General features: G+C 36.6%; 1 protein-coding gene across 4 annotated transcripts; it reads left to right on the forward strand.

The window, feature by feature from the left end:
* The first annotated feature begins 1,573 nt into the window (after positions 1-1,573).
* Positions 1,574-17,323, forward strand: SERBP1 (SERPINE1 mRNA binding protein 1). Of its 4 annotated transcripts, none has more exons than XM_036103725.2 (8): positions 1,574-2,010; positions 5,668-5,818; positions 6,489-6,629; positions 6,760-6,831; positions 7,465-7,584; positions 10,230-10,407; positions 13,617-13,790; positions 15,106-17,323. In XM_036103725.2, exons 1-8 carry the CDS (start codon positions 1,698-1,700, stop codon positions 15,160-15,162), a joined length of 1,206 nt encoding a protein of 401 aa, XP_035959618.1. In that variant the 5' UTR covers positions 1,574-1,697; the 3' UTR covers positions 15,163-17,323. The 4 variants fall into 4 exon arrangements, with proteins under 4 accessions (XP_035959618.1, XP_035959617.1, XP_035959619.1 ...); XM_036103724.2 differs by having other exon boundaries at positions 1,575-2,010; positions 6,742-6,831; XM_036103726.2 differs by having other exon boundaries at positions 1,575-2,010; positions 6,742-6,831; positions 7,510-7,584.
* Positions 17,324-19,694: the final 2,371 nt, after the last annotated feature.

The raw sequence follows: 19,694 nt of genomic DNA on the forward strand, positions 1-19,694 counted from the left end.
GTATTTTCAAAGGGGCATAAAGAGTACTGTCAAAAACTCCTTGTCTTTTGTCTTGGTGGGAGCCACAAGAATCAGAGCTTGTGGAAGGTGGTGGGATGTGTGTGTGTAAAACGAGAGTGTGTGTAGCAGGGACTGAGGCAACAGAGAAATAAGTGACTTTGAGGAGTGGGGCTGGTGTTAGAAACTAGAAAACCACCAGGCTTGCTGCCACATGCCTGAACTATGACTCTTTTGTTTTCCCTGTTAAGGAATTGATTTAAAATCTCAGAAATTGATAAGATTATATTCAGCCATGTTTACATACCCTGCCTGACATGCAACAATATTTAAATCTTATTAAAGATTGGAAATAATTAATAATGGACTGATTTCTATCAGAAGGCAGAGTTTGGATTTAAAAGCTGATGTTAACAGTCTCACTGTGGAGTTAGAAGACTGGGTTACCTCCTGGTATTAGCACTTAAAGAGGTGTGAACTTGGTAACTCATTTCACCTCTGAAATGGTTTCATCATTTGTGAAAAGAGGAAACTACCTACCTAACAAGTTGTTGTTGAGATTAAGGTTATTCACAGCACCTGGAACATAGAGATGCATTTTCTATTTTGTGTAAATGGGAAAAGGTTGAAAAATTATGGTGATATATTTAAACACTTAAGAGTGTTACCAAATATGTTTGAATGTGCACTGACATCTATTACCTTAATGGACCTTAATATTCTCAATTAATATCAATGCTTTTAGTAAAGGCAATTAATTTGCTGACATATTTTCCTCCCCTCACTGCATCTCTCAGCACCCTGCACACTCGGATGCTTTAAAATGTTATTTCTTGAGCACATGTTACTAACACCTAATCCTTAGCTTGCCGGACACTAATGGACAATTGGATTGACTTCCCTAAAGCACCCATCGCAACACCCAAGAAAGGCTCGCAACACTCCCCTGCGATGGTTCAACCTGTTTTTTCGATTAATTCTGCTAACCGAGCTCGTGTCCCCGCGAGAAAGCGTATTCCTCCTCACATTAAACAGAGGAGTCTCGATTCATTATTGGCCGTGCAAGACGGCGACTCCAGCACCTGGGCAGGTAGGGACTTGGAACAGATCGGAACCTGCCTTTGGGAGGCCAGTGGGGTACCTCAGCAACCCTCCAGCCCTGGAAGTTTGCGAGTCCCCACTTGTAAAATCTAGAGTCACCTTGACCTTCCCGGGGAGGTGGGGAAAGTTAGTCCGGGGATGGAGGCGGGGTGAGTAAAACTAAAGACAGAGAACTTTCGCGAGCGAAATACGCCGTCACGTTTTCCTGTTTTCGGCGTAGCTCGAGACCCAGAGAGCTCGAGGGTGGCAAGAGCAGGTGGCAGGACTCCGCCCACCACCGCGCTTCCCCGCCCTCCGCTTGCACGCTCCACTCCCTCCGTGGGGTCCCGCCTCTTAGGCGCGCGCGAAGAGTTGTCCCGCCGTGCCTTCTGGGAATTGTAGTCTTGGCGCCGGGAGACGCCTCAAGAGAAGCGACTTTGGCCTACATACCCCATAGTGCCGTGCGGCGCTGGCCGCTCCCGGATGTGTGCCTGGCGCCGGAAGAGAAGACGACCCCCCTCTCTCGGCCCGGCCATCTTGTGGGAAGAGCTGAAGCAGGCGCTCTTGGCTCGGCGCGGCCCGCTGCAATCCGTGGAGGAACGCGCCGGCGAGCCACCATCATGCCTGGGCACTTACAGGAAGGCTTCGGCTGCGTGGTCACCAACCGATTCGACCAGTTATTTGACGACGAATCGGACCCCTTTGAGGTGTTGAAGGCAGCAGAAAACAAGAAAAAAGAAGCCGGCGGGGGCGGCGTTGGGGGCCCTGGGGCCAAGAGCGCAGCTCAGGCCGCAGCCCAGACCAACTCCACCGCGGCAGGCAAACAGCTGCGTAAAGAGTCCCAGAAAGACCGCAAGAACCCGCTGCCTCCCAGCATTGGCGTGGCTGACAAGAAAGAGGAGACGCAGCCGCCCGTGGCGCTTAAGAAAGAAGGTAAAGCTGTGGTAGAAGGTGGGGGAGACCCGGGATGGAGGGAAGGAGCGAGGGGACTTAAGGCTACCACTTGCTTCTGGACTTCCGAGGGTCCGCGGGAGAGTTTGCCTCCGATTTCCTCACGTTTCCCCCACACGACAAAAGCCAGGTCCCGCGAAGGTGCTGGGAGCGTGGTAGCCCCAAGTTGAAACCACCTGCAAGGATCCTGGAGCCACCCCCTTCCCGCCTCAGTTCCTGAGCGGGGGAGCGTGCTCCAGAGATAAGCCGCTCCTCGAGCGTGTTCGCAATCCTGGGAGGCTGTTGCCTTCCCGCCGGATTCCTTGGCGGGCAAGCGCATGGACCGAGGTTCGGGGAGGCTGGCCACTTAACTGAAGCTTTTGTAGTTACGGGGTAACAGCTTCTTCTGCTCAGAGCTCTCCCTCGGCGTGCTGCTTTGAGGTGCGGTTGGCTTCTCTCCTGCCATCTTGTCCCACGATGGCGCGGAGTACCCCCACTGAAAAGCTGGGGGTCGGAGTTTGCACCTGAGCTAGTTCGAGGTTCTGTGGAGTGAGCTACTGTTTCAGGTGCCTTATTGTCCCCCCTCATCACTTCAAATATTAAAAACTACTAACTTGCTGGAGTGAATTAAGCTTTTGAGAAGAGAAATTTGGTTACACTGTAGTAAGCAGAAGCGGGAATTCTGAACGAAGACTAGTTATTGCGGGAAATCCTGAGGCTCGTCCTCTCTCCCGACACCCCCCCCCCCACCCCGCACTTAGTATTTCAAGTGGTGGCTCGGCTTGGGCCTCGTGGTGAATTGAGTGCAGAGGCTGTCACAACTTTTGCCACAGCAGAGCTCTTTTGAGTGTAGCTTTTTCTCCACATGTGCGCGAAGCATGGTCGGGATTCATTGGCGGGGAATAGTTGCTCCCAGAGGTCACTGTAAATTTCACAGGATTGTCTTGAGGTTGATTTTTTGCATTTTCTTACTACTGTTTTGTCTTGTGGTGGACGAAAAAGCTGAACAGTTGAGGATAAAAAGTGTACGTGGTCAGTAGCAAGTAGGTGTAGGACCCTAAGACTGGATTTTTATAAAGTTGCCCTTTTATGTTGAAAGTTGAAATTAGCCTATTCGGCCACGTGCTCCTGAAAGAAGTGTTTCTCATTAGTTTTCGTTGAATTCCGTAGCATTCAGCTAATTTTAAAAATCACAGCAATGGTGCTAGGTTTTGGTTTAGGATTTTTTTTTTTTTAAATAGAGAACTTCTGTGATGCTTGGAATGAAGAACCTATGTGGTGAATAAAACAAAAGAATTCTTGTATTAAAATTACAGTTGGGGAGAAGGACAAGGTGGGAGTGTTGGAAAGCCCTGTATACATCGTTTAGAGCAAATATCTCTTCAGTCATCTTAAGTTTTAAAGCAACCTGTAGCACAGTTGAATAATTATTTAATTTCTGCGTTAAGGAATACGGGCCTGTGTTGTTTATTATTTCTGTTCAGTTTTACCTCCTTGATCTCACTAATCCAAAAAAGTGCATGAAAAAATTGAATCTAATGTATAAATCTCAAGTGTACCAGGTAGATGTGTTTCACGCATTTTTAATGCTCAAAGCATGAAGCCTGGTTTAAACCCCTCAGTTGTTTTGATCATAAAGCCCATATTTGAGGAGGTAAGCTTTTAACTTGGAACCTAGTATTTTAAGTTGCACAGGTGGGGAATTATTTCATAAATTTATAACCAGGACAGAGTTCAACATTCAGTACTCTTTACTTGGGAGAACTTCCATATTAGCTGTCACCATCTTTAGATCAGCAATACATAGCACTCTTAACCTTAAATTGCATAAAACATAAGCTAATAAATATGGGAAAATGTTGAATGAGAAAGGTTTCGTTTTCAGATTCTACTACCTGTCGGTTGATGTTCTGGGCATTGGAGACATAGAGACCTGGAAAAAGTCTCCCTACCTCTTGTAGTGGGAAGAATTGCTACCTGATTATGTGTTCTTTGCCTTTGGATGTAGGTGCTGGCAAATACTACACATACCTTAGATATATGTATTTAATATTAAAGGAGTTTTGTAGCTTGTCTTTTGTTCATTTGAAGAATTTGAGAACTGACACCGCAGAACTTCACTAACAGTGTAGACCAACGTGTTTTTTAAATTTTTTTATTCAAAGCCTGGAATCTACTGAAAATCAAGTGAGTTTGCAAGTACAGGTAACTAGATTAAGAGAAGCTTGAATTTTTAAATGTCATTCATTGGGTGAATTTATTTAGCAAATTTTTTAGGCTCTGTAAGCATAATGAATATTGGGTGGGGAAGGAAGCCATTGTTCACATTTGGGTGTGTTTGGCTTGGATATCATTATTATAAGGACTGGTTCCATATCCCCACCCCAGTATACTATACCTGTGACAACATTTGTTTAAGATGCCTTAAGATCTAACATTTGTGGTCTATCCTGAGAGTTTATGTGGCATGGACCTTAAAATTTCATTTATGAGTTTGGTATTTACCATTTGACTTTAGTTACAAGCAACTGAATGACGGGGTGCATCCTGGTGGTGGGTCACTTTCTTAGAATCATTGAATCAGTTTAAGATCTTGTTATAAAACCCAATTCCTCAGCTTTTTTTTTTTAACTTTGTCAGAAATTATGGTTTGGGAGTTAGAGCATACCTGAAATTTTCCAGTCATGAATTTATCTACTTATCCTTAAGGCCAGTAATGCATACTGGTTGCCATTGTGGGCCTCAGACACTAGCAGGAAAAAAGTAATACAGGGGGAAATCAGTAAATGCTTCAGCCATCACTTAGTGCCACAAGTTTCTATTTCTTAAATACGGTTTTTAAAGGGGTGTGTGTGTGGTTTTTAAAGATTCTTTGGAAACAAAGATGTGTTAAGGCAAAAAAAAAAACTATCCATTTATAATAAAACAACTGGACTATTTCCTAGTGGTTGCATAGCAGTATGGTTTTTTTAGTCTGTGTATGGATATGGATGGATACATATGTGACTACATATACAAAAACTAATTGAGGAAAATACTTTTTTCTGGTTAATTAGTTGTTTGAAACTATGGAGATGTAATCCTCAATGCTCTTTTCCTTTCAGTTTTGTGATTTATAAAACTATCACTCTTTTTACTCTACTGTAGTTTTATTTTCTCCAGATCATGTAAAATAGTGTGGTCTTCACTGTTTTTTTGAGGGCCCTTATCTGGTGAGTGTGTTGATTTGCTTGGGTATTATTAATGAATGGCTACTGGTGTTAATCTTTTTGGTATCTTTAAAGCCAAAACGTAGCATGCCTAAAATTTCTTAAAAGTTAGAATTTTAAATTAAGAGACTGTGGCATTTTGAAAAGAGGAATGATGGTTACCCAGATGACTTTCAAGTCAGTTACAGAGACTGCTTCTTGGGGGAGGCATAATTTGGCAAACTAAATAGAAGTTTGAAACCTTTATGGTCTTTAAATAGGAATTTCTCAGGTACTTTGTTACGCTTTATAGAGATGCCCAGTTTTTGCCTTCTTCAGCAGCAAGTGCTAGTTACTGATTTGAAAGAATAGCAGCTTTTTTTTTTTTTTTTTTTTTTGGTCTTTCAGTATTCTGCCAATTTTTTTGTGTTGCAAAAAATAATTTGCTTATGCAGGTTATTTATCATTTCAGGAATAAGACGTGTTGGAAGAAGACCTGATCAACAGCTGCAGGGTGAAGGGAAAATAATTGATAGGAGACCAGAAAGGCGACCACCTCGTGAACGACGATTTGAAAAGCCACTTGAAGAAAAGGGTGAAGGAGGAGAATTTTCAGTTGATAGGCAAGATTTTTTTTTAATCTCTTAATGTTTTGTCAGTTTAAGAGTCATATCTTAATACAAGGCTATAAATTGGGCATAATTTGCCAGGTAGCAGTGTGGCTGGTTACATTTATCAGAGAAATATGAGTGTATTCATTGTTCTACTATGAACATTTTGGTAACAATTTTTAGTGTTCAGTCTTGGATTTCTGGTAATGAAACACTTCAGTTGAATCGATGGACAGTTTCTTTTCCTTGGCATCCCTAGATGTTAGCAGGAAAGTTCTGTTGGGTAATTGTTTATAGCAAAACAGATTATTCATATTATGCATGTTATATGCGTTTATTTACTCATTATGCATGTTAGATATGTTTAATTTAGAACTGTATTGGTAAGGTGTAGTGGTTTTACTGGATTATAATACGAATAATCATGAAAAAAGTATAGGCACTAGTAGTAAAGTTTTAGAGAAAGCAAAAATAATTTTCTTGTTTTGGGGGGAGCTTCCTGGTTCGGATTTCTTTACGTGTTTAGAAGTAGATTGTTTTTGAATTTTCTAAAACGTGTGTTTACTTAGCCATTGAATTGTTAGCCAGTAAATATGTTTTTACATTTGAGCCTTTGGATGCATTCCCCCCCTTTTTTTTCCTGGAAACCTTGGAAGTATATGATATTTTTTATTTGTTGTAGACCGATTATTGACCGGCCTATCCGAGGCCGTGGTGGTCTTGGAAGAGGTCGAGGAGGCCGTGGACGTGGAATGGGCCGAGGAGATGGATTTGATTCTCGTGGCAAACGTGAATTTGATAGGCATAGTGGAAGTGATAGATCGTAAGTCTTATATTGGTTTTTATTGTATTTTTACATGTGAATCTACTTCTTTAATAAAACAAAATTTGAATTTCTAGAATTAAAGAGTATTATGTTAACTCAGTTTTGTTAGTTCTTTTTCACATTACAGTGGCCTGAAGCATGAGGACAAACGTGGAGGTAGCGGATCTCACAACTGGGGAACTGTCAAAGATGAATTAACGTTGGTATTCTGTTTTTTAAAAATAAATAATATTTAAATAAGATTTTATGCTTTATTAGAGTTTTATCCATAATACTAAATTTTACTTGTCCCTAGGACAAGAACAGAGGCTCTCATCTCAGAGCTACTTCCTTACAGTATCTTGTTGGATATGTTTGAGTACAGTATGTCACATGACCAATTTTTCTATATTTAAATAAATGTGATTTTTTTTTTCATATGGTTATGTAACTTTTCCTGAAACCCTACATTTAAGTTATTTGGGTATTCTGATTTTCTGTGTGTCTTTAATAGTTCCTGTTGTAGCTCTTGATCCTTGTGGTCATTACAAAAATTTGATAGGCTATCTGCGTTGGTGGTATAGTGGTGAGCATAGCTGCCTTCCAAAAATTTGATAGGCTGGTGAAGCTTTGTCTTAAAGCAAGCTACTCTGTCCTGCTACTTTTGGAATAAAGTACTTGAAATATAACTTGGATCAGTATGCATTTTTGAATTATTTTCTCTTGGACGTCTACTAGGAAGTAAATTTAGTAAGAAAAGACTCTTAGAATGTGAAGATTTTAAAACTGTGTAAAGAATCCTTAAGCTACATGTAAATGGACCTAGATGCTTTTCTTTTTCTTTTTCCCTTAGAGAGTCCCCAAAATACATTCAGAAACAAATATCTTATAATTGCAGTGACTTGGATCAATCAAATGTGACTGAGGAAACACCTGAAGGTGAAGAACATCCAGTTGCAGACACTGAAAATAAGTAAGTGGTTTTATGTACAGTGGTGATGCCACAGCATTGGAAGCAATCTGGGTTTCTACCGAGAAAATAACATATAGGTTTAATGCTATTATGTGATGGTTTTGATAGGAGACTTGTACCCCAATTCCTCAAATAGTATCTATTTAGAAGAGTGTTTTACACATTCATATATTAGGCTATAATGGTTTAAAAAATAGAAATGGTTATTTTTATTTGAAATTATCATTGTCATCTTTGAAAAGATAAGGAAAATACATTATTTTACCAATACCTGTTTACCTTAAGAACAAAAATTAACTATTTAACTTGAGAATGGAGAATAGGAATAAGATGTCCTGCATTATTTTACTTAGCTATATCTTATTTGGTAGAGAAGTTGTAATGAATAATCCTGGTGATGATAGCTGTCCAGAGACACTGAATAGGTGGGAACTGGAAGCTAAAGTTGGGGGTTTCTAAAAATTTGACCAAATGGTTATCAGAAGAGAGAATTTAGAACACATAGTTCAAAGTACTTTGGACTCTTAACTATATAAATTTTATTCCGAGACAGTTTAAAAGTAGAAAATGTGACCATTTTAAAATTAATTTCTCTGAAGTTTTTTTCTTTTTCCATCAACATAGAATTGGAACATAGCCTTATTGGCTTATTTTAAAATGTATGAGGAGAGCAAGGGCCAGAATATGTTATTAATTCACTGGCTTTCTTAATCCTTTTCATTTTCTGAGTTTTTAGGTATAAGATTTGGTTTTGAAGTTTTCATTCAAGAATGGAGGAATTCTAAATATACAAGTTAACGCTGGTAGAAATAATTTAATGCCTTCCTTTATTAGTTTCCATCAACCCAAGCAGAAGTTATATGCCGGCCATTGCTTACAGTATTTGTGGTTTAAAGTCTTAAATTACCAATTATTTAGGGTTTGTAATTCTTAATCAGAGCTTATTTAAATCAGGGAGGGGATGCTTTTCTGCTTTTTCTCCAAGAATTGCTCCTACAGTGAACCACTATTGGTAATAACATACTCCATAGGTTTGTTGGAAGAAGGAGTAACAATTGATTTACTATTAGATAAAAATACATGGTATTAAGTGATATGTTGAACTTGGGGTAATATGAAGTTAGAATTTTGAGTGGTAAACAATGAAATTATGATGGGCGACTGAAATGAACCTTAAAGTAACAGAAGTATTTCACAACGCCCAACACAACTGTTCCTTTAATAAGAGCCCATGTTTAAATCACCTTAAGAGTGATTTGCAAAGATTATAACTGTTTATCAGAAGAAATGATGTATTGACAACATATTGCAAACAAATCCTTCTCTCGGGACCCAGGAATGAAATTGGGGATATTTGGGCTAAAGAAGATCAAGATGATGACATGAGAGCAGTCTCTAGTCTTACTCCAGAGTAGGGGGAATCTGAATATAGCATTAAATCTTGCATGTGGAAATATAAATTTAAGAAGCACAGGCTGAACTTTGATTAACTCCCTTAATACATAGTTGCCAGAACTTTTATTTTGTTCCATTTGATCCTCAAAACAACCTTTGAAGGTAGGTGTTGGGGTTTCATGACGTGGTAAAGGTATGCCAAGTTCTGTTCTTGGCTATGTCATGACTTGGGAATAACTAGGATCTTTTCTTGATCCTCCATTTTCTCATTTGTAAAGTGACAGAGTTGGACTTGATATTGATAGCCAAGATCTCATTAATTAAATGTAAACTTGGTATAGGCAGTTTTAAGATAAGGATTTGTCAAACAGGAGTAGCATGGAAGGGAGATATTTGATCTCTAAGGCTAACTGAATCACCTGCTATCTTTGGAAGGAAGCATGTCTCCCAAAATAGCAAACAGCTTGTTTGGTGACAATTTCAAGTTGAGATTAGACCAAAATAATGGATTCTTAGGCCCATGCTTTGTTTTTATAAAAAGGGAAAAGGATTGTATATAACAGTTACATCCTGAGAATTGTATTTGGAAATAACTCATTTCATATTAAGTATTGAAGCTGTGTGTTTTGTGGAGGGTTCCAATACTAGTGGAACCGCAGTTTCCTGTCCATATACAGGCTGGCTTGAAAATTTGGAGTATACAGGATTTTGGATTTGTGGCAACTTGGCTTTTAAAATTGTTTTGCCATTGAGTGTTGATAAAAGAGGAACAGTTCTTTCATATTCTAGAATATGAATTTTGGTTGTTCACAGGCATCCTAGATGACTGCCTTTATTTTTGTTACAAGTCCTACATTGTGGGAAATTACGGAAATTAAAAGTGTGTTTTAGGAGAAGCTAGGTTAAATATTTTAATCACATAAGGGTATGGTTTTAAAGCGGTATAGTTTTAAGAAATATGTATTTTGGGTAAAGACAGTTCAAGGTTGTTATTACTGATAGTTGATTTCATAGTTTATGAAGTTGAATTGTATATTTCTCAGTTATCCATGCTTTCACTAATTGAATAAGCACTGAATTCCTAGCCTCCACCAAGTTATGTGTTAACCATTGGGTGACAGAAGACTGGGATCCTCTTGTCCTTGGATAATCTCTTAAAGATTATCAATAAGCCAATATTAACTTCTTATAATCATAAGTTATGATTTTATCAATCCCTTACCAGCTATAAAACAAATATATTTTCACAGGGAGAACGAAGTTGAAGAAGTAAAGGAAGAGGGTCCAAAAGAAATGACTTTGGATGAGTGGAAAGCTATTCAAAATAAGGACCGGGCAAAAGTAGAATTTAATATCCGAAAACCAAATGAAGGTGCTGATGGGCAGTGGAAGAAGGGATTTGTTCTTCATAAGTCAAAGAGTGAAGAGGTAAAATTAAGTTTTGGGTTGTTTGAAAATGTTCAGATGTGTATTGACTTATACTTCCTGTTTTAAAATATCACATGGATAATCTTTATAAAAAATGAAAGCTTGACTTACATAAGATCATTTGGGGTAGATAAACTGTTCAGAAAGGAAAATAAACTGCATTACCATGTATTTCAAGAAAGGTAGTCCGTCAGTCAATCCACAATGTATTTAATGTGGTGGTTTTGTTGTTTTTTCTAGAAAGCAGTCAGTTGTATATAATACATTTACTAGTATTTAAGGTAGGTCTTTTCAAAGTTGTGGTAATATTTTTTAAAAATCTTGCCTAACTGTGAATAAGTTGAAAGATTTGCATTTTCATGTGGTTTAAGCTAAAAGAGTGGCTTCATCAGTATTCAATTTTTCAAACTCTCTGCCTTTGTCATTTGTAATGATCAAGACTCTTCAATAAATGATGCTGTCCTTTCTGAGGACTGATGTCTTATAAGAACCAGCAAATTAATTTACTAATGAAAATATTTGAAAAAGACACGTTGGTGGTTTTGATTTGGTAACAATCCCTGGGGCAGGTCGTTAGAGGAATGGCTCACTGCTACATCATTTAGGGCTTGTGCAAGTATGAGATTTTAGTCATAAAGTTAAATTCAAATGTTATTAAGGCAACCTGTAATGAAAAGATTCAATGAGCTATTGCATGTTAATTTTCTTAAATAGCTGTGACACAAACTTGGGATATTTTGAAATAAAATCAAGGTTGAAGAGACTTAAATATTATTCTAGGTTTATAGATCATTTTTTTAAACATTGACTCCATAAAACAATATAAATGGGGACATTGTCTTAAGTGCCAAGTCCTGTGGGAAAAAAATATTTTGCTTCATTTGAATGCTTTTGCTTATTTTTTTGGTAATTCATTCAGATAAAGTTGTGTATCTGGGTTAAACAAAGTATTCCTCATTAAAGAAACCATGAAAGTTCATCTTGGGGGAGATTGTTTATTTGTTTGAATCTCAAACTAATGATTAAATTGCTTAGGTTAATATGAAAAAGATTTATTTAGGCACCTTTGACACAATTATCTGTAACTCTTTTGGGTCTTGACAGAACTTTTCTCCAGAACGAGACACATTCACAAAATACTGATGTATTTCACATAATTCATTAGTTACTTTGAAGTCTCTTTATGCGTTTTGTAGACATCAGGTTAGATACAATCTTACAATGAGCTTTTCAGAAATAATTATTATATAAGATACATGATTAGAAATTTTTTTGAAAATTAAAGTGTGAAATTGGTTATGAATAATTTTGAAACCATGATATTTTTGTTACCAAGCCACTTTTATTTGTTTGGATTCATGTTGCCTTTGTGATGTGGCCACCTGTTTAGATCTGATCTTACTGGCATATATGGTCTTGTCTTTGAATATGTATAGGTCTTCAAGTTTGTTGTATATTTAAGCGCTCTTTCTTTTCATGTATCCTAATCCTCAAAACAAATTAGTAGTAGTTAGGGGAAATAAGAAACTTTAGAAACGGAAAACTAAATTAAGGTGTTAATTGACAGGGCTGAAGCCAGAGCTCTTATTTCCTGATTATCATTTCACTGCTCTAGGAAAAAAGAAAAAAAAACTTTGCAGATTTATTTGCTGCCTTTAAAGGGATGTTCCCTGAACATCCAGACTTCCTCTGTATTACTGTAGTAAAACCTTTGAGGTGTTTCGGTAGTATATCGATTAGGTTTTTTTGCTTCTGTGCTCTAGAAACTTAGAAAATGCTTCTAATTAATGAATTGGTATTGTTGCCTTGCAGTAGCAAACGTTTAAAAATTAAACAATTAGTATATGTAATTGATTTTAATTTGCTAGTGGTTTTGTGGATTTACATTTAAACATTAATTTAAAATTGCCATTTTAAGAATAACCTTCTGCTGCCTTTAAATTAGGTTGGCCTAGCACTGAGGAATGACAATTTGGGTATTAGGTGATTAAAGGGTGAAAACATAAGTACATAACTACAAAATTTATTGGTACTTTCAGGGATAGTTATTAACAGTATGTAGCGTTACAAGATTTAGAAAGGACAAAATCTTTATTCCTTCAGAAAAGGATTATACCTGTATTTAGAAAAACTAAAACATACTTTAAAGTAGTGTAAGAAAAGTTATCAACTAGAAGATTTTAAAATTTATTCATCGCAAACATACAGGAAGAAATTAGGAATTAAGCAGTGTAAAACTGGGTTTTGTTTTGTTCAGAGTGGGGTGATGTACCTTATATATAAATACAAAGGAGGATCTGGATTTCACAAACATGTTAACTTTAAGGTTACCGGTCTATAATTAAGGCTTGGATTTATTTGTGCTTGGCTTTTCAAGGTTCCCTGATGTAAAGTTTTGTTTCATTTGAATCTGTACTTCTCCAGTATATAGGGAAGAACACAGAATAGTTGCATATGAACAGAAAAGCATTATGAGAAGTTAATACATGATTTTTTTTTCTTTATTTTTTAAAGATTTATTTATTTGACAGAGAGAAACACAGCAAGAGAGGGAACACAAGCAGGGAGAGTGGGAGAGGGAGAAGCAGGCTTCCCGCGGAGCAGGGAGCCTGATGCGGGGCTTGATACCAGGACCCTAGGGTTCATGACCTGAGTGGAAGGCAGATGCTTAACGACTGAGCTATCCAAGCGCCCCTATACATGATTTATTTTCCCAAGTAATACTTGTTATAAGAGTACAGAGCCAGGGTGTTCTTTATAACTTAAAAAGTGGTTCATTATTTATCACCAATAGAGACCTCACATGCCACCTATCCAAAAGTCTTCATCAGGGGTTCATATTGGAATCTAATCTGAAGGACATATTTAAAATATACTTACCAGACTTCATTCCTAAAGATTATGATTTGGTGGATTTCAAATGGGGCCCAGCCACTTGAGTTGTTTGATTATATACCTTTAATTAAGACTTGACAGTATCAACTGTAGTTAATAAAGTTAAGAGAAGAGTGAAAGGGGTTCTTCGTCTAAGATCACTATAGCTGATCCACAAGCCTTACGTATTACATTGGCAGTTTTTATTATTGATATATTTGTTCACATGAAGTGCAGATTAGATTTTTGGTCTTTTTAAGAGAAAGTTCAATATTTAGAAATTTGAAGTGTTGCTTTCCTATTAATCACCCCATGGCCTGCTCTTAAATTTTTAGGCTCATGCTGAAGATTCGGTTATGGATCATCATTTCCGGAAGCCAGCAAATGATATAACGTCTCAGCTGGAGATCAATTTTGGAGACCTTGGCCGCCCAGGACGTGGTGGCAGGGGAGGACGAGGTGGCCGTGGGCGTGGTGGACGTCCAAACCGTGGCAGCAGAACTGACAAGGTAATTTTAAGAATTCTTTTACTTTTTCAAGTAATTTGAGGACCTCTTTTGGTAAATCAATATCCTAGGTCCTTTTGGGGGTAGGATTAGAAGGGAAAAAAAGTAGGTATACTTCCAAGAACTTGAATTACATTTTAGGCTATATTTTTGTTTAAAGCACTTAACTGAACAGCAGTGCTAGTAAAGTTATATTATCACTGTTTATAGAGTACTTATAGGTGCTGGTCATAGTGCTGTGCTAAGTATTTTATGTACTATGACATTTATTCCTTGTTACTACATTGACATCCCCATTTTATAGGGGAGGAAATTTAGGTACAGGGAACCAAGTTAACTCTTGGCTTTGGCTGAGGTCTACTTCCTTTGCTTTGACTCTGCTACTTTTGTAGGTCTCAGTATAGCATTTGTGTCCATAATTGTGTGCCACTAACTGGATGATGATTGGCACTTTTTTATTCTTGATTTTTTTTTCTTTTTTACTACATTGTGAGAGCTGAGTTCATTTTTGTCCTACTTTTATAATTTAATGCCTTGTACAATGTGTATGACACAAAACCAGTTCTTAAATATTTTTATAGAAGCCCTGGTAATTGATAAATTTGCACTATGATCTTTTTGATGCCCAAGTATATGCTGTTAATGACTAGATATTATTTAAGTATTAGCAGTAACCTTTGGGTTAGGTTAGTTCATTGTCTCTTGTGGTCTGGCTAGGGAACAATGATGTCCTCCTGAATTCTCAACACCTGATATGCAAATTGGGGACCTACCTGCTTGATTGAGTCTGTCAATGTTTGATTTTAGTGGTAGCTTAATATAGATTTTTATAGTTGATAATGGGGTGATGATTTCTTTTTCTTCCTCTGAACATCAGGTTTTTTAAAAGGTCAATAATGTTGTGTATATGGATCTTTCAATATGTTTTTGTTGTTATTCTTTGAGTGTAAATAGTAGTTGGGTCCCTTTCTAGCATTGATGAATGAATCACGTAATAGGTTTCTTAGCCGGCTTTCAAATTGATGCCATTTTTATTTGCAGGTGAGGAGAATAATAGTAAACAAAGAATCCACATACATATCCCATGTGGATCTATTTATGTGATTTATTAGAAAACTAAACCCATGATGTTATTAAGGAATACGTCTTGATAGACACTCAGGACAAGGCTCATTGCAAATAATTATAGTCCTGTTCTGATCCATAACAGTAAAGCTTTGACACGTTTTTACTTAGTATCTTAGAGTTATGTGTGTAAATGCAGACACTGGCAGTCCAAGATTTGAGAATTGTTAATTTCGATTTGTTTCTTTTTCAGTCAAGTGCTTCTGCTCCTGATGTAGATGACCCTGAGGCATTCCCAGCTCTGGCTTAACTGGATGCCCTAAGACAACCCTGGTTCCTTTGTGGACCCTCCCATCTGAGGTTTTGCATGCTTAAGGATCCCAAACGACTTAAGAATTTAAAAAAAAAAAAAAAAAAAGACTGTCATTCATACCATTCACACCTAAAGACTGAATTTTATCTGTTTTGAAAATGAACTTCTCTCGCTACACAGAAGTAACAATATGGTAGTCAGTTTTGTATTTAGAAATGTATTGGTAGCAGGGATGTTTTCATAATTTTCAGAGATTATGCATTCTTCATGAATACTTTTGTATTGCTGCTTGCAAATATGCATTTCCAAACTTGAAATATAGGTGTGAACAGTGTGTACCAGTTTAAAGCTTTCACTTCATTTGTGTTTTTTAATTAAGGATTTAGATGTTCTCCCAATTACAAACTGGTTTTAAATATTGGACATGATATCAGTTTTAATACCTGCTTTGCATTTTCACACATGGACAACTGGGTCATGTAAACTTTGATTTGTCAAATTTTATGCTGTGTGGAATACTAATACTACTTTATGTATTTTAACTTAGTTTTAATATTTTCATTTCTGGGGAAAACCTTTTTTCACTTCTCATGATAGCTGTTATATATGCTAAATCTTTATATACAGAAATATCAGTACTTGAACAAATTCAAAGCACATTGGTTTATTAACCCTTGCTCCTGCATGGCTCATTAGGTTCAAATTTATAATTGACTCACAATTTCAAGTATATTTACTTTTAAAATGTGTGACTTTCCCATTTTAAAAACCAGACTAGACACCTTACTGGTGGAAGTTTAAGCTACTTTATTGTTGATAACATCATATCAAGTGAAGTAGTTTTATGGGTGTTGGGTTTTCCCCCCCAAAGGGTGGGTGGAACAAGTTGATTTGGCTACTGCAGAATATTTAAACTGTTGTGTAAAATAAGCATCTGGCCACTCAGTATGATTTGTGTGTATGGAAGGTCCCAAATCAAAATTGTTCTTCCATAATCAACAACCCTTTAATCCTTCCTTTTTCTAAAGAAACCAAAGGGCACTGGTTTGTATGGTAAGATGGGGGAGTATGTTAATTTTTGGAATTTGGAAAGCAGACAGCTTTACTTTATAAGGTTGGAACAGCAGCACCGTCCATGAAATATAAACCAAAAATCTTACTGTTTCCGAATTTCCTATATTGCTGTTAATTTTGATCGATGACTGTTCCACAGAAAGTGATAAGTATCTTTTACCTCTTCCTCCATTAGAAAATTAGGTTAATGGATTCCTTGAATGGGAGCATCACCACTTACTAAAACATACATGGAGAGAATTGTCAACACACAGATTTTCTAGGATTTTTTTTTTTTTTTTAAATCTTAGGCCACATTTATTAGTAAATAGGAAAGGAATTTTCATGTATAGTTTCAAAGATCTTTTTTCACTCAGTATTTTCTACCTGTGTATGGTAATGTCCAGTTTTGAAATATTGAAGATCTTAAATCATAAAATGTCTTCTATTTAGCTGATTCATTCTCCCGTATACTTCTAAAAGAGAAATTGTACAGTACAAGAGTTACTCATTTGGGTTAGATTTATTAATCTAGTTACCTGCTAGTTTGACATCTTAGGAAGGAGGTAATTGGTTTTTAATGATGGATAAACTTTTGTGCTGGTGTTTTGGATCTTATGATGCTGAGCATGTTCTGCACTGGTGCTAATGTCTAATACAATTTTATATTTACGAACATACCTGCTACCCAGAGGCAAGTATTAATTTAGTCCATATGGACTATTGACCCCTCTTGAGATTGCAACATACATGCTCCGAAATCATTGTGGTTAGACTTTCAAGTATCTTAACTTGTTTCTGGACATGTAACATGTTTATAAACCTTGATTTTTAGCAACATAGAGAAAACACCTCCTATTAAAAAACACAAGTTCTACTTAGTGTCAGCCATTGCTGGCATTCTGTTACTAGAGAATACAGCAATATCTGGTATGTTGCAAGCTTTCAAGATAGCCTGAACTTTAAAAAGTTGGTCCATTAGTTGTATCTGATGGATGTAAATTTGCCTCCTAGTTCACTTTTGTGTCAAGAGCTAAAACTGTGAACCTAACTTTCTCTTATTGGTGGGTAATAACTGAAAATAAAGATTTTATTTTCATGCTCACTTCTTAAAAGTAATGAAAACAAACAAATAGGAGCCCATTTATCGTCACGTGTTTTCTGACCTGTGTGTGCACCCCGAAGATAATGTTCATATTTCATTTTTCCTCCTTAGATTTAGATTTTGTGTATGTGGGCTTTTTGTTAAATCAGGACGTTGGATCACATTTGGAAGGGATGAAACCTACTACAATTAGAAAGTTGAATTTTTAACTTATGAATTTCAAGGACTGACATGGCAGTTGGCATTTCTCTTAGCCAATCACATTTTGAGCCTGAAGGTTAATCATACTGAATGCCACTCTTTTTTTAAACCAATGATATAATACTAAAAAAATCCCTTAATACAGATCTCTAAATAATAGTGGTGGCTGATTTAATGTTTTAGTGAACATTTATCTTGATGCTTTTACAAGGGAGTAATGCCAGAGTTGATGGCATTTTCAGCTTGCATTGAAATAATGGGAATCTAGTTTCGTTTTTAGTGAAATAGTTTTTGGAGACCTGTGTGGAATTAGGAAAGATTTTAAAATGTGCAGTAGGTATTATATATCTAGTTAATTTACTCAGTTTTATTTAAAACATGGAAGCAAGACACATCATCTCCAGGGTTGTAAATAGATTTGGGGCTTATTTCTAGATATGGGTTTGGAGGGAGAATATTAAGTACTCATTCTGCTTTTATTATTTTTCTAAATGCTAGAGGTCATTGCACTAAAATAGAAAAATTTTATTGTGCCATTAGGGAGTTGCATACAAAGTCTAAATATTATGTATTGGATATTTAAAACACATCTTTAAGAGCACTAGTATTATGTGGAAGGAACCAACAAGTATTAAAAGGTTAAAACAGAAGTGTGAAGCTGCTGGAACCTGAATGATACTGACTTCAAGGTAAGATTATATCAGGTATATTAATGGCCATCTGTCCCAACTTTGAAGTAACTGGTATGCAAATTCTAGGGCTGTCAGGTACATTTAAGTTGTACTTTCTAAAGAAAGTAAATTAGTACTTAGATTTTAACCCATACATTTGTAATTTTAAAATTAACCTGTGTTTAGCAAGTCTAAAGCTGCCACATCTCCACATTAACTGGAGAAAGCCCAGAGTGTGATTAGTGGTACACTTTACAGAATATTTAGTGACAAGTTGTAAAATGATCTCTTACCAGATTTTCAGACCTAGTAAATAGTGAACTAATTATTGATGTGATTTGCAAAATTGTCAAAAGTTTTAGCATTAAGATTATATTGACTGGCAGCTTTTAGAAATTTGGGTGGTTTCTTTTTGCTCAGCCTAGGTTTACCTTGGAAGTGTTCTTATTGAAAAATCCTGCTTGATTTTTAGGTTAGATAAATAGAGATGTACGAGGACTAAAGCTTGTTTTAGGCTGAGAGGAATTCACTAAATCAAAGAATCTAAAAAATTGTAACTAAAGGATGAGAGGCTTAATTTCAGAAAATGATTAGGATATAGAGATACATTGTTGAAGCTATCAAGATTTTGGCCTCAGGAAGAATAGTGTTGGAAATGAGTATTGTTTAAATAAGTTCTGTATCTAAGCTAGGAGTCCCCAAACTTCAGCCTTTGGCCTGCTTTTGTACACTTTATGAGTTAAGAATACTTACACATTTTTAAAGGGTTAAAAGCTATTTGTGTAGCCCACAAATGTTAAAAATCTGTCCCTTTGTAGAAAATTGCTGACTCCTGATCTATCATTCCCAGGTCAACATATAATGAGTTCTTTTAAGTGAAGGTTTAGTTCTAGGTACAAATTAAATCATCCTACCCCATGGGAAATTGTGAAGTTAGAAGTATATTAAAGCAAGTTACCTCTTAACTTCTACAATCAAAATAAAGGCAAGATATCTTACCTGGTAGCCTCTAGTAAAGATGGTCATGTTTTAAAAAAGATTATATAACTTGTAACTTAAATATATCTTCTGAAAACTTTAGGAGGGTATAAATTTGCTGTAAGAGTAAGCTTAATGCCATGATTACAGTTTTATGTTTAGTGCTAGTTTTTGTCAGTGCTAAACTCCTGTTCTAATTGGTTTTTCCCATGAGGTGAGAGTTGTGAACATTTTGTATAGGTGAGAAAACAAACGTCTTTTAATTAACTCCATAGGTTGAGCTGGGGTGTGAATCACTGGCTTCTTGATGACTGCCTTTCTCAGAGCTTACTCAGGAAAACACTCATTTGGGCAGAATTTAGATTTTGTGCCATTGATTACCTCATAAATAGTCGATTGTGCATTTCTAAATGGAAAGAAAAGATGAAAAATGACCCATACAGGTTAGGAAATTACCAAATTATGTTTTTGTTTGAGGTGTCAATTATGTAGGTACTTGAGTGTTTTAAATTAGTTAACGT

Source organism: Halichoerus grypus, chromosome 5, assembly GCF_964656455.1.
Source record: "Halichoerus grypus chromosome 5, mHalGry1.hap1.1, whole genome shotgun sequence".
In the NCBI taxonomy this organism is placed as follows: Eukaryota; Metazoa; Chordata; class Mammalia; order Carnivora; family Phocidae; genus Halichoerus; species Halichoerus grypus.

Bases quoted from the DNA above. Each gene is read 5' to 3' on its own strand.
- SERBP1 (XM_036103724.2), top strand. From the start codon at position 1,698: ATGCCTGGGCACTTACAGGAAGGCTTCGGCTGCGTGGTCACCAACCGA. The intron at 5,819-6,488 runs GCAAGATTTTTT...TATTTGTTGTAG, and splicing joins GGAGAATTTTCAGTTGATAG to ACCGATTATTGACCGGCCTA. The intron at 13,791-15,105 runs GTAATTTTAAGA...TTTCTTTTTCAG, and splicing joins GTGGCAGCAGAACTGACAAG to TCAAGTGCTTCTGCTCCTGA.